Source organism: Notothenia rossii, assembly GCF_949606895.1.
Source record: "Notothenia rossii genome assembly, chromosome: 8".
NCBI classification, from domain to species: domain Eukaryota; kingdom Metazoa; phylum Chordata; class Actinopteri; order Perciformes; family Nototheniidae; genus Notothenia; species Notothenia rossii.
The window spans coordinates 1624689-1637661 of NC_136906.1; the positions used below are offsets into that span (position 1 = coordinate 1624689).

Here is a 12973-nt window from a genome sequence, read left to right on the forward strand (position 1 = left end):
AGTCTACCATTTGAATGGTATGTTTATTTGATCAGTGAAAGTAAGAATATCATAAAGAAAATCCAGATTTGCATTTCACTTTGGGAAATAAGTATTTGATCCCCAAAACATGTGTTAGTACTTGAAACCCTTGTTGGACAGACAGAGGTCAGAAGCTTCTTGTAGTTGGTCTCCAGGTTTGTGCTCATCTCAGGAAGGATGTTGGTCCACTTTTTGAAGATCCTCTCCAAATCCTGCAGGTTTTGAGGCTGATACTTGGCATCTCAAAACTTCAGCTCCCTCCAAAGAACACAATCATATTCAATCACTTCACTATTATACAGTATATTACTACCAAACTCACTCCGCACATCAATAGTCTCCTGTTGGTCAGACTACAGCAGAGAGTTTGGAACAATGTGCTTTTGAATAATTTTGGGGAATATTTCTAATGTAAAATCTTCAATAACGTTACTATTATATTTCTACCAAACTCACCACACACATCAATAGTCTCCTGTTGGTCATACTACTTTTGGTGAATATTTATACTGTATAATAGTAACGTTATTTAAGATGATGCCATGTTTATTGAAGATTTTACTTTAGAAATATTCACCAAAATTATTCAAAAGCACATTCTTCCAAACTCTCTGCTGTAGTAGGAGCATCAGGAGACTATTGATGTGTGTGGTGAGTTTGGTAGTAATAAGCTGTATAATAGTGATTGAATATTATTGTATTCTGTTTTTTCGGAGTTGCCCTTTGCAGACGGTCCCTGAGCACTCGTTTCTTCGCCGGCTGCGGATAGAGACCAATGTAATGTGTCCAGTTTGGAGGACAGCGCGTATTGGCTTTTTTTGATCAAAATGTGATTGTAGTTCGTTGTCAACCTTACCACGGTACTTAGACTTACTTTGTGTCTGAACAACGTTTTGTTAATGAGTTATTGATCCGTAAAATCTGAAACCAACTTTACTCAACTCGGTGAGGAGCTGTCAAACTCGACCCTAACGCCGCTTACAGCCGGCCAACTAAAAGTTGTTTCCGTTCACGTTGTCAATATTAGACTCCTTCGCTTCTTTGCTTGTGAATCCAAAAGCTGCGAGGCATGGCTGTTTTCGTTTTGCCATATTTTTTATCGTAAAGCCAGAGTTAAAAAAATATCAATATGAACATTTCAAATACCGCGCCGGCATCGCCACCGTAACCATAGCAACGTAAGTAGCGTAAAGAATGCAGCGCCGCCACGTACAGATGGCAACACCCAGACATATTCACAAATATAAAACAAATATTCAGAAACTGTAATGAACAATAACTATTATTTATTTCAAGAACTTTTATTTACAGAAACTCAACATTTCTAATCTGTGTGACACAAATATGCACGATTGTTTTGGGCTCCCCCTATTTATCTCAAAGTCAGCCTTCAGGGGAGCTCCCTCCCTCTTCGGGGGAGCCAAGCTCCCCCTGGCTCCCCCCCATTTCAAACAGTGACTAAACACATGTAACGCAAATATATCGGGGTGTGATCAAACCAAACCAAGCATCACAATCCAGCTTCCTGTCTAGCTAGTTCCTGAGCCATTCATCAATATTTGATTACTGTATTTTAAACACAGCCTCTTGTGTCACAATGCAGAGTAAGGTACCAGTCGGACTCTGGGCGGTGTGAAAAGAGCCGGAGCTAAACCGAAGAACCGGTTCTGAACCTGAGAAGCTCTAGCACGGAGCTTGAACCGGAGTTGCGTTGGTGTGAATGAGGTATAAGAGGACCGGAGAACTGCTTGGTATTATCTTTCAACAATTTGGCTCCGTCTGGTGACAGTTATCATAAAGGTTTATAATTACTGGTGACCCTAAACAAAGTAATAGAAATGGAAATGTCGGGGATGAGTGGTGAAAGAATTAGTGCTATAAAAATAAGTTATCATTCTAGTGGCGGCTCAATTGTATTTGCAGTCAGGTAAGACCAAAGTAGTGCTGTCACTGACACTTTAATATACCCGGACAAAACATATATTGATATATGTTTACTGACTATTGATATTTAAAATAGGATACTGATAAACATTGTCCCCAAAGTGAACCCCCGGGGGGTCGCGAGACCCCGAGTGGGGGTCGCAAGATGATTACAAAATAATAATTAAAAATACATATATTTTCTTTTATCAATTTTTTTATTTATTAATAATAATAACGTTTGCATAGACATTTTTCAGGGGCAGACTGGCCATCTGTATAATTTCCCCGCAGCGAGGCTCCCCCCTTTGACAATCCACTAGCGCAGTGTTTCTCAAACTTTTTCATTCCAAGGACTCTTAACCAATCAGAAACCCTCACGGACCACCTGACTCCACAAATATCCAGAACCAATAGGCCTGCTTCCCACTCCAACAGTTTAACAGCCTAATAACAACAGCTTAACTTCTCTACATCGCCTCGTTCACACATTAAATCAACAATACAAATACAGATTCAGATTATATCAGCATGTAGTTCAAATGTGATTTAAAATGCTCAGGTTTTACACCTCTTATGAAATGTAGACTACATTCATTACGGAGTTTATGTCCGAGCCAACACTCACAGGTCGTTGGCTACTGAGAGAAATGCAAAATACACCGCATGTAGTACGACACAAACCTCCGCTGTGGATTCTCAAACAAAACACAGTCAAGCTATGGTCGCAGGCCCAAGTCTAACTCTCTGAGGCCTGCATGGTCTGTCCTAACAACAGCCTCTGATCATCAACAGACTTCATGCAATGCTTCATCAGATGCACATATTAGATAATAATCTCTATCTCACTCCTAACATCTAAATCTACTTCCAGCATGGATACATGTTCATCAAACACATCCATTGTTTGTTCTATACTTCTTGAAATCCTAAAAAACACACCATTTTTCTAGAACAGATTACAAACCACCTGAAAATGGTACAAACAAGTGCAACATGTGGGCTATATCATGCAATCAAAACTTAAGCTCGCTCCATTGCGGAGATATTCCCACGAGAGTGTGGAAAACATTGGGAACCCCTGCTCTAGTGGTCTTCTATCCATAGCGTATACATTTCAGGTGGTTTTTAAAGAAGTGGAGCTGCAGCTTTGAGGTCTCATCACTCTTTGCAGGGTGTCTGAACCTCATGTACTCCTTCTGTTTAGGTCCTTTCTGATGTCCAATGGCCACATGGCTACATGTTGCCACCATCAAGGAGCCCAGGCCATCCATGAAGAACTCTAGAAGAAATGACAGACATTTGCCATTTAGGAAAAAAGGTTGATCATGGACAGAAACAACAACTGAAAGAGTTTGGACTTACAGCCACTTGGACTGCAAACCGTCTAGACCTACCTGAGTGTGCTACCCTCTTGAGCTGAGGGTCGAATCCCACCCTCTGTACGGCATCTGTACGAGCCAGGAAGAAGTTGACCACCCCACTGACCGATGAGCATTGTGGGTAACCAGGAAGAGAGTGGAACTTCCCTCTGGACTTCCTGTACATGCAGCCACCTTCCACTTCGTCTCCTTCCTCATAGATGAGAGAGAAATAAAACTGGTCTTCTCCTACTTTACCACCGAGCTGAAAGGAACAGAGAGACAAGAGAACTGCTTATAAACTGACTACCTGCTCATCGTGTTCCTGCTTTGGAAACACTAAATAGTTGTTGGCAATTGGGCACCATCTCCAAAACAGGCCATGGAACCACTTCGGTGCAAAAGGGGTATGGAAGTCTCACATGCTTCACAGCTCGTAGACACAAGAAGTGTTTAACACATGCTGACCCCTTTAGAAACCGTCTTACCACGTCCAGTTCTGGGACCGCCTCCATCACCTTCACCATCTCTTCGATTTTCGTCCACTTGGTAAACAGGAAGTCATCGTCTACCCACAGGAAGTACTTGGTGGTGACCTGGGAGACCGCCAGGTTCCTGCCAGCAAACCAGCCCTGATGGAGGAAAGCATTATTGGAATCTTTTTCAATGTTTTTCCTCGGTGAGAAGCACAATGCCATGGGTTGAAAGCTAACACTGACAGCCCGTCCACACAGCGGCGTTGGAAGCTTCTTCCAACGCTTCTGCCCATTCAAGAGGCCTCGCTCCAGACTGTCCTCAAGAGAGGGTCCCTCCACCTTCGAGAGCACCCTCCAGACTGTCCGCAAGAAAGGGTTCCCCACCTTCGAGAGCACCCTCCAGACTGTCCTCAAGAGAGGTCTCACCGTAAGAAAGGGTTCCCCCACCTTCGAGAGCACCCTCCAGACTGTCCGCAAGAGAGGTCCTGAGACCTTTGCAACCTTCCTGCCCGTCCCCCAGAGATCCCCCGCCCCCGGATTTCCTCTCCCTTGTCTCTGCCCTTTGCCTTGTCCCCGGCCTTTTGCCCCAAATTTCCTGCCAGTTCATGTTTGGAACACACAGGTGGAAGCTAAGCCCCGCCTCCCACAAAACCCAATAGGCAGGCGGATTTTGAACATTAACATTACAGTGTGTGGTTACCTGAGCTGGAGGCATGATGTAATGTTGGATGTGATCTCCAGGAATGTTCTCTGTTACAAAGCTGTCGTCTGCGATGATGACTTCTATGTCTTTGTAAAACTGCCGGATGCTTTTCAACAACAGCTTGAGTTCTGGGTAGCGCAGGAACGTCTTTGTGGTGATGGTGACTTGAGAGTTGATATCTGACATATAGAGAAGAAGAGTAATTTAAAGAAAAGCCACATGAAGACATCATGAGACCCTCTGTCCATGCTGTTAGCTCACGGCTGTTCTGTTTACGTTCTCAGATCTGAACCCATCTGTTCAATTTGGGTCTGGAATTAGGAATGGATTATTTCAATGCTAACTGATTTGACTGATTTTACATTGGTCAACATTAACAGGATTGGTGAAGTAGTCTGGAATATACTGGACAGCATTTGAGCTTTTCTATGAGATCACTGATTGATGCGTGAATGTATATCCCACAAAGAAGAGAAGCAGCTACTTCCTGCCATAAATAAATGAGTGTTTTGTCCCCACGCTGAGTGAACTCCCACCTGTTCCCATGTGGTACAGGACTGGAGGTTGAGGCTGTTTGATGGTAATGGGAAACACAGCTTCATGGTCCTCAAACTGGAAGGATGCTGAGAACAGAAGAGGAAAGCTGTGTCTCACTGATAATACATTAGGTAGGGCACACTAACACATTTCACAAACTAGATTAAACACACACAGAAACACACATTCAAACAAACAAACCTGTACAAAACATTGACAACTTTGCAATTCTATTAGATTACATTTGCTCTTTTAGGGTTGGGGCAGGGGTCTGCAACCTTTTTGACCAAAAAAGCCATTTTGCTCCTTTTTCCAAAACATTTTTTTGTCTGGAGCCGTAAAACATATTTCATAGCTAATAAAGTTGTATTTATTGTTATATCAGACAAAAACTAGTTTTTTTTTTATTTATTAGGCTATTTATAACATTATATAAAACTGTTAACCTCTAATAAGAAACTAAGAACTCCTAAAAGGAGAATTAAAAATAATACACAGGCCTACTTTAAAATAAATGAAACACAGCACTTGGGGAGTCCTCTGCACATTTGAAGGACATTTTTTTTTTAAATGGGCCCACTTTGAAATAAATAAAACATATAGCTGGACCCTAAAAAGAGTTAAAGGTAGGGTAGGTAAGAATGTAGAAACCAGGTTGAGTGCGCTAGAATTTGAAAACACACAACCGGAAAAAATAGACCTCTTCCTTCAGACTTTCTTACAGAGCTCCTCCTCCAACACACACGAACGCGCACATGACCAATGAGGCCACGAGATAAATTTGTGCACAGATCGAAGGCTGACAGGCAGTTAGGCCATCCAGTTATTTTAGCCGGGCCGCGTCTATCGTTATTCCAACCCAGTTTAGATTTAACCACGCCCACTTCCGCATTACGCAAGGATCGACGTAGCTCTACGTAGACACGGCACACCCGCGAAATCTGAATCTGACAAGCAAAATATCGTCCTTATAAACGCTGCATAATATCATAGACTGTAAGCATAATATACAATATCTTTGTCAATATGACTGACGACCACACTTATGCAGTGCTGAGGTCATGTTGATTCATCATTTAATATTAATTCCTGATGGATATAAGAGGGATACATTAGCAAACATCTGTATATATAGCCTATATATAATGTTTCGTTTTTTTGTTTGTCATGTAACATGTTAACGTTTATTTAATATTTTATAGACTTTTATAATATGTTATAAATGTCTATTTTAACATTAATATATATATATGTTTATAAATGAATAGATGTGTGTAGGCCTATATATATATAAAATAGTATCATTAAATAATGCTAATACTTACACCAGCTGAGATGATAAAACACCAGTAAGACAAAAAACAACTATTCCTGCTTTACCGCGACCGCTATGGCTATAACTGCCGAAGATGAAGTCTATGACGCTAAAGCTACGTTCTTGCGTAATGCGGAAGTGGGCGTGGTTAAATCTAAACTGGGTTGAAATAACGATAGACGCAGCCGGGCCAGCTAAAATGATTGGTCGTGCTTTTTACAGCGCTGCGGCTTCCAGAGATTAATTTGTTTATGTATTTATTGTCAAAGCATTTAATATATTAATTGCTATCGGGACGTTAAGAGCATTCCATGGAATATAACAAAAAGTGTTTTCTGAAATAAATGACATACCCCATTGAATTATGACTGAAGATCGTCAGCTGTCTTCCTCTCCCGTGTTGTTCCTCGATACGTAAAGGCTGCAGCACCTTTGACAACTTCTCTCTACATATCAAACATACCGGTAAACCAGCATCGTTTGCTGTGAAAGCATATAACTCTGTCCACGCAGAATTAAATCCTGTGTTCCTCCGGTACTTTTCTTTGATTTATCCATAGTTCGCTCATCGAGCCGGGGGTCAGGTTATTCACCTCCAAGAAAAGGCGCTGGCGCGGGACCGTAGCAGGATGTGACGCATATTTTAGTTGACCTAATTAAAACCGTTTTGTTTTTTATTTATGTCACAGTATCACCTCAAAATACAAGATTTGAAACATTTTTCCAACCATGCAACAAAATATAAATAGTCCTTCAAGTACTTTTATTTTATTTCCTTCTTATTTTTGTCTAAGCTCAAGGGAGCCAGAGCAGAGGGCTTAAAGGGCCGCATGCGGCTCGAGGGCCGCGGGTTGCCAACCCCTGGGTTAGGGTGAGGGTTATGTTGTGCATCTCCTTGCTACAAAGACAGATTTTTTTATATAAAGAGAATTCTTTATGTCATACCGAGGTCTCCGGTGTGTATGTGGTAAACAGTGCTGGTATAGGACACATCAGCCAGCAGCTCATTGAGGGTCTCCAGGCTGCTGGACTCCACCATCAGTCGGCTCTCACCATTACCTGTCATGGGGAGAACATACTATGAGTTTATCTCCTCAACCTCAAAATGTGTATACTTTCATTTGTTTAACCTGTCACATTTAGTTAGAGCTCACCTTGGACCTTTGCTCGTGCAGCTGGAATAGTTGTTCTCAGGACTCCTTCGGACACTTTCAAGGACACCTAGAGTCGACACAGCTCAGTAAATCTTCATCGTTTATTTTGCAGGATAAAAAAACACATTGTTATCTAATCCAAAGATTAGGCAGCCCAGGAAAAGACATCAAGGTGGAGAAATAGTTGAGTCTAGTTGCCAGAATAGTGTACCCCAAAGTGTTATGATAGAAATGTATAGTAGGGTCCCCAGCACATAGAAGCTGCTGGATGCTAACCTGCTTATGTTGGGCAATTAGCACAATTAGCATAATTCAAATGAAAGCCATTATAGCCTATGCAAACAATATTGGAAAAATGACTTAGCTGACTTGGACAATTTTGGAGTGGTGTTGGGGGTAATTGAAGATACTGAATGAATTCCTGACATTTTCAGAATAACAAATGGCAGTTTTAACCAGAAAGTGGCCATATTTGTTCTTTCGGTGGACTGATTTGACTACCATGAGCCGTGTTGAGATGATTGGATATCGAGAGCACAAGATGAAAATTAATATCTGACAATTCCATTTCAAATAATTAGCAATCTGTCCAATCCAAATGATCCAGAGTCCCCTAAATCTCCCAAATCAAGCCACATTTAATCACAATCGGCCCACAGAGAGTTCATACAGTATGTCTGCATTTTCTGGTTAAAACTGCCATTTTTGATCCTGAAAAAGTCAGAAATGGATTCCCCAACAACCCACAGAACCAAGCCATTTTTTAACTATTGTCCACATACAGTAGGGTATAATTGTAATTAATGGTAATTACCCCGACATAATTACCCAACATATGCAAGTTAGCATCCTGCACAGGTGAAGCTGGGATGCACAGATAGCCCACACCGTCCGCAGGAAAACCCAAGATATCTCAATGGTATTGGAATCGGAGGAAATCACAAAGTGAAGGCTAAAGTTAAGAAGGGACCCAGGTTACTCTGAAGGAGATCAGATGTATCTGTGGGGTCACACCAACCGTGTAGTTTTGTCTTTGTTCTGCATGCAGTGCTAGACCTGAAATCAACATGAATTGTACTTTGATACTCTTCATTTACTGAAGTGCACACATTCACCTCTGGATTTGTTGACTGTAATAAACCTAGGTAATGCAAATATATCAGGGTGTGATCAAACCAAACCAAACATCACAATCCAGCTTCCTGTCTGACTAGTTCTCGAGCCATACAGCATCAGTTTTTAAATTGTATTTTAAACACAGCCTTCTGTTGTGTGACAATGAGAGTAATGAGAGGACAACCTGTACGGTGTAGCATACCTGGGATGAAGGTGGGGGTCATAGGTCGTACTTTGAAACCCTGGATAGGGTACTGCAGGGGAGAGTTAGACGGAGCAAACAGCCGTGTGGATAACACAGACTCAGTCCTGTTGGGGAGATAGGATGTGATCCATAAAGAAATGAAAGTGGATTTAGTTCGACTGAACCTTGGCAATTAAGTTATTCTGTAAAAAAAGAAAGAAAAATCACGTGTTTTTAGCACTTATTTTGCCCAATTTAAAGATTTTGTGAGGATTCTTTTCATCACAAACCCGAGGGTAATTATCAGGAAACACATGAAAAGTTGACCAAGGGACAGGGACGGTACAATGTTAAATGCAGGACTTCACCTTGAGTAACTAGAATGCCAGAGGCCAATGGAAAGCAGCCCATCCCTACCTGGCTGTGATGTAGAGACGATTCGTCAACAATTTAAAAAAGGGGTAATGTTTAACGGTGGTATAATAGTAACAATGTTGATAATAAAATATATGTATTACACCCATGACACACCTAAAAGACACTGTTATTAGACCATTATTACACCAATCACCCACAGTTTTGACACCAGTGGCGGCGCCAGAGATTTTCTCTAGGGGGTGCTGTGGGGTAGCTTGACGTTTCATAGAGGGTGCTCAAACTTTAAGGGTTTCCCATTAATGCACCAGCGCTACAGTTGAATTTTATACTGCAACTCATACTTGTCAACCCTCCCGATTTTTGCGGGAGACTCCCGATTTCATTGCCCTCTCCCGGTTTCCTCCCGGGGTCATATTTCTCCCGATTTCTCACAAAATCAGATTTACACACAACTGTTTCCACTCGGACTTTAATACAGCTACACCATTGTTTGGTTTCCATGGTAACACGTCTCTTTAGTGCAACTGAAAGTCTGACAGGGTGAAGCAGATAGTCACAGAAAACAGAACAAAAATCGACAACTACTCTCTGCTCACTCCTTTCCTGCCCACACATATGCTCCATCAAGGATGGTGCTACAGGCCGCAGGGCATTGCACTTAGAACTACAATATAAGCATGTTAATGTTAATCTAACAGCTCTGGCGATCCACTAGCAGCCTATTATGTGCAGAATCCCTCTCGCTTTCAGGTGGTTTTGATTGAGTGTCCACACGTGGACGTTTGAGGACTAAAAAAGGATCCATTTGTCACTTTGCTGTTAGCAAATAGTTTGGCGCTCCAGCTAACAGGAAGTCACTAAAGTGTCACAAAGTAATTTAGCCTATGGGAAGGTCAAAAATATAATGGGTGCTGGCCATGGCCTAATCACCTGTGTTGGCTTTATGTTTTTGGTCAAACATTTGTTTGTTTCACATTTGCATTGATGTAATCAATACTTTTTCTAATTTAATTTAATGATTTTTTTTTTTTAAAATCGAAAAAAACAAACAAACATATATTTCTTGGGGGTGCTTAGGGGGTGCTTTGGCACCCCCCTGGCGCCGCCCCTGTTTGACACCCATATTGTACCCATGTTAGAACTATGCTACACTGTTATTACAACCATTTTACACCCACGAAGCACCAATATTAAACTACAATTACACTGTTATTTTACTCTGTTATTACACCCATTTTACACATGGACAAAGCCCGTCAAATGACTGTATTCCCCCAGGGTACAGCAACCATTTAAGGGTTGAGTAAAAAAACTCAGTAATTCTTCTTCCACCTCTGGATTATGGATTTAGAATAACTAACAACGAGGCCAACGGAAAGCAGCCGCTCCCTACCTGGCTTTGTGTTGTTGGAACTCCTTCTCTCTGCGTTTTATCAGCTCCTCCGCCTGATTCTTAGGCACCAAGTCTTTGAGCAGCGTTGAACCGTTGGCACAGGTGCATGGACCAGGTGAGGGAAGAAGACTCGGTGGAAGGGGGGGTGGCAACCTGTGAAGGTGGGGGTTACATTGGAAGTCCTGAAGTGAAAATGAATTTGACTTCTTTGTCATATTATCAGTAAAGAACCCCAATGACCAACCACACGCTAACCTCCATTTCTGAGAAGTGAAGCTGATTCAGAAGCGCTCTAAACTGTTCTTCAGGTGGAGACCCCACCAAAACAAGTCCGATTGTATCGAAGGCTATGAAAAAATAACCCTTGTTTCAATGGATTTATTAGATCAGATCAGATGTACTTTGTTAATCACAAACAAAAAAAGGCATTGCACATAAGTACAAATAAAAGAGTAGAAATAAACAATATACAGATGACCGTGAAATAAAACATCTATAAACTGTCTGACAAAGAGAAACACTATTGAAGGAAATGCACCGTTAACATTTTCCTGATGAGTTCATGCTCTTGATCTCTAGTTTTAATTCTTGTTCATTACAGCATGATGTCCATTGAGTAGATCATGGTCCCACTTAGAGTGAAATATACTAATATAAATATAAATATATATTAATTTGATTTGTATTTCATTCTTTAAATTATTGTACAAAGTATATTACTATTGTATCCATTATTTGTATTATTTGTATAACTATTATTATTATTATTATTATTAAATCCTTTCGGATTTGTCATGGCTAATACAATATCTATGTACACTCTACAAACTAAATCAGTGGCTTTGTAGATATCACAATAATAAAAAGCTATATTACCTTAATAACATCTCTAAATATCACCAAAGTAATTGTTTGATTTGGACATACCAAAATAAATGCTTCAAAATCCAACAGTTAATTTTGTGTAAGATTATTGATATTATTTAAGTTGATTACAAGAAAATAAATGAGTATCTGACTAACAAATTATATTTTTAAGATATCCTTAATATATTTGGTAAATTTCAGTCAAAATATTTGAGAATTGGCGAATTATACTGATCAGTTTCAGGAACAGCAATTATTACTCATTCCAAATCAATATTCTTCATCTTTAACAACAACTTAAGACATTGAGTAAATTACGCTAAACGTCATGAGTGGACCCCATTAACAATCGCGCGCAAATACAGCATGCTCATGGGAAACATTTTTAATTTTCTATCTGCGCCACATGTGGAAACCAAGCAAGGAAAACAGCACGACGAGAAGCACCAGGAAAAGTCCCTGAAAATCCTTGTAAGTAGCCAGCTAGCAAAAGTTAATGAAATATTGACCCTGTCTTTGTGCATACACAACTTTATAGCGTGTAATTATCTAAATACTGTCACACTTGCAGCCATGCTGTCGTAAGTCTACCTATCTCACACACACACACACACACACACACACACACACACACACACACACACACACACACACACACACACACACACACACACACACACACACACACACACAGTAACTTTACCTCTTTGTTTCTGAAGGACGGTCTCTGTTAGGACCAATATGGGTCGAGAAATCAACAGGACATTTATAGTAAGATATAAAAACGCAGGTCACGAACACACACACGAGAACAGCAACAAGTGGTGCTCGTATGGAAACAGCCATCTGTAGAGAGAGACAAAGACAGACCACAGTCCAGTGTTCCTCTCCAGAAACAATACCATTTGAAACACATTGCTTTGACATGTCTTACTTTCAGAATGATGGTAATCCATGTGATTCAAAGCTAACAGTTTCACCAAATCAAAGTGTTGTAATAGTATTTACCTGATACTCCAAGTGTGTGTGTGTGTGTGTGTGTGTGTGTGTGTGTGTGTGTGTGTGTGTGTGCGCGTGTGTGTGTGTGTGTGTGTGTGTGTGTGTGTGTCAGCGGGCTGCAGTGACACTCTGAGATATAATAAACCAGTCATTGAATGAAGACTCTAAAATCTAGCCTAAAGGACAGCACGTGATTGGACGCTCCCGGCCAACATGCCCCTCACTGCGTACCAGTCACTGATTGGACGCTGGATGTGATGCATGTTTACATCAGTGCAGTTTAACAGTGAACACACACAACAGAATGAACTCAAGTGAATCCCTCAGAAGTTTGATACTGTTTTTTAAGCGTCCATTTCTAACTTTCACAAACATTACGTTTCTTTTCTTCACATCAACTTACATTTAAAATGTGTCTTTGTTTTCCTCTGTCCTGGTGTCACCTTTTTATTAAGAGTTTATAATCAAACGAGTAAAAGATTAACAATGCCCTGGCCGAGATAATCTTGAATTCCTCACTTCTTCCTGTAATATGAACACGGTCTG

The 12973-nt window shown here is 40.8% G+C and overlaps 1 protein-coding gene across 5 annotated transcripts; it reads right to left on the reverse strand.

The window, feature by feature from the left end:
* Positions 1–1290: 1290 nt before the first annotated feature.
* LOC307016570 (beta-1,4 N-acetylgalactosaminyltransferase 2-like) lies at positions 1291–12511 on the reverse strand. 5 transcript variants are annotated; one of them, XM_079645719.1, is made up of 11 exons: positions 12437–12511; positions 12132–12274; positions 10562–10714; positions 8809–8915; positions 7491–7557; positions 7282–7395; positions 5021–5107; positions 4482–4663; positions 3794–3937; positions 3342–3570; positions 1291–3226 (listed from the first exon to the last, which is right to left on the reverse strand). In XM_079645719.1, the coding sequence occupies exons 6-11, from the start codon at positions 7373–7375 to the stop codon at positions 3042–3044; spliced, it is 921 nt and encodes a 306-aa protein (XP_079501845.1). In that variant the 5' UTR covers positions 7376–7395; positions 7491–7557; positions 8809–8915; positions 10562–10714; positions 12132–12274; positions 12437–12511; the 3' UTR covers positions 1291–3041. The 5 variants fall into 5 exon arrangements, with proteins under 5 accessions (XP_079501845.1, XP_079501843.1, XP_079501844.1 ...); XM_079645717.1 differs by having other exon boundaries at positions 12363–12501; XM_079645718.1 differs by adding an exon at positions 10817–10908 and having other exon boundaries at positions 12132–12475.
* Between the last annotated feature and the right edge of the window lie 462 nt (positions 12512–12973).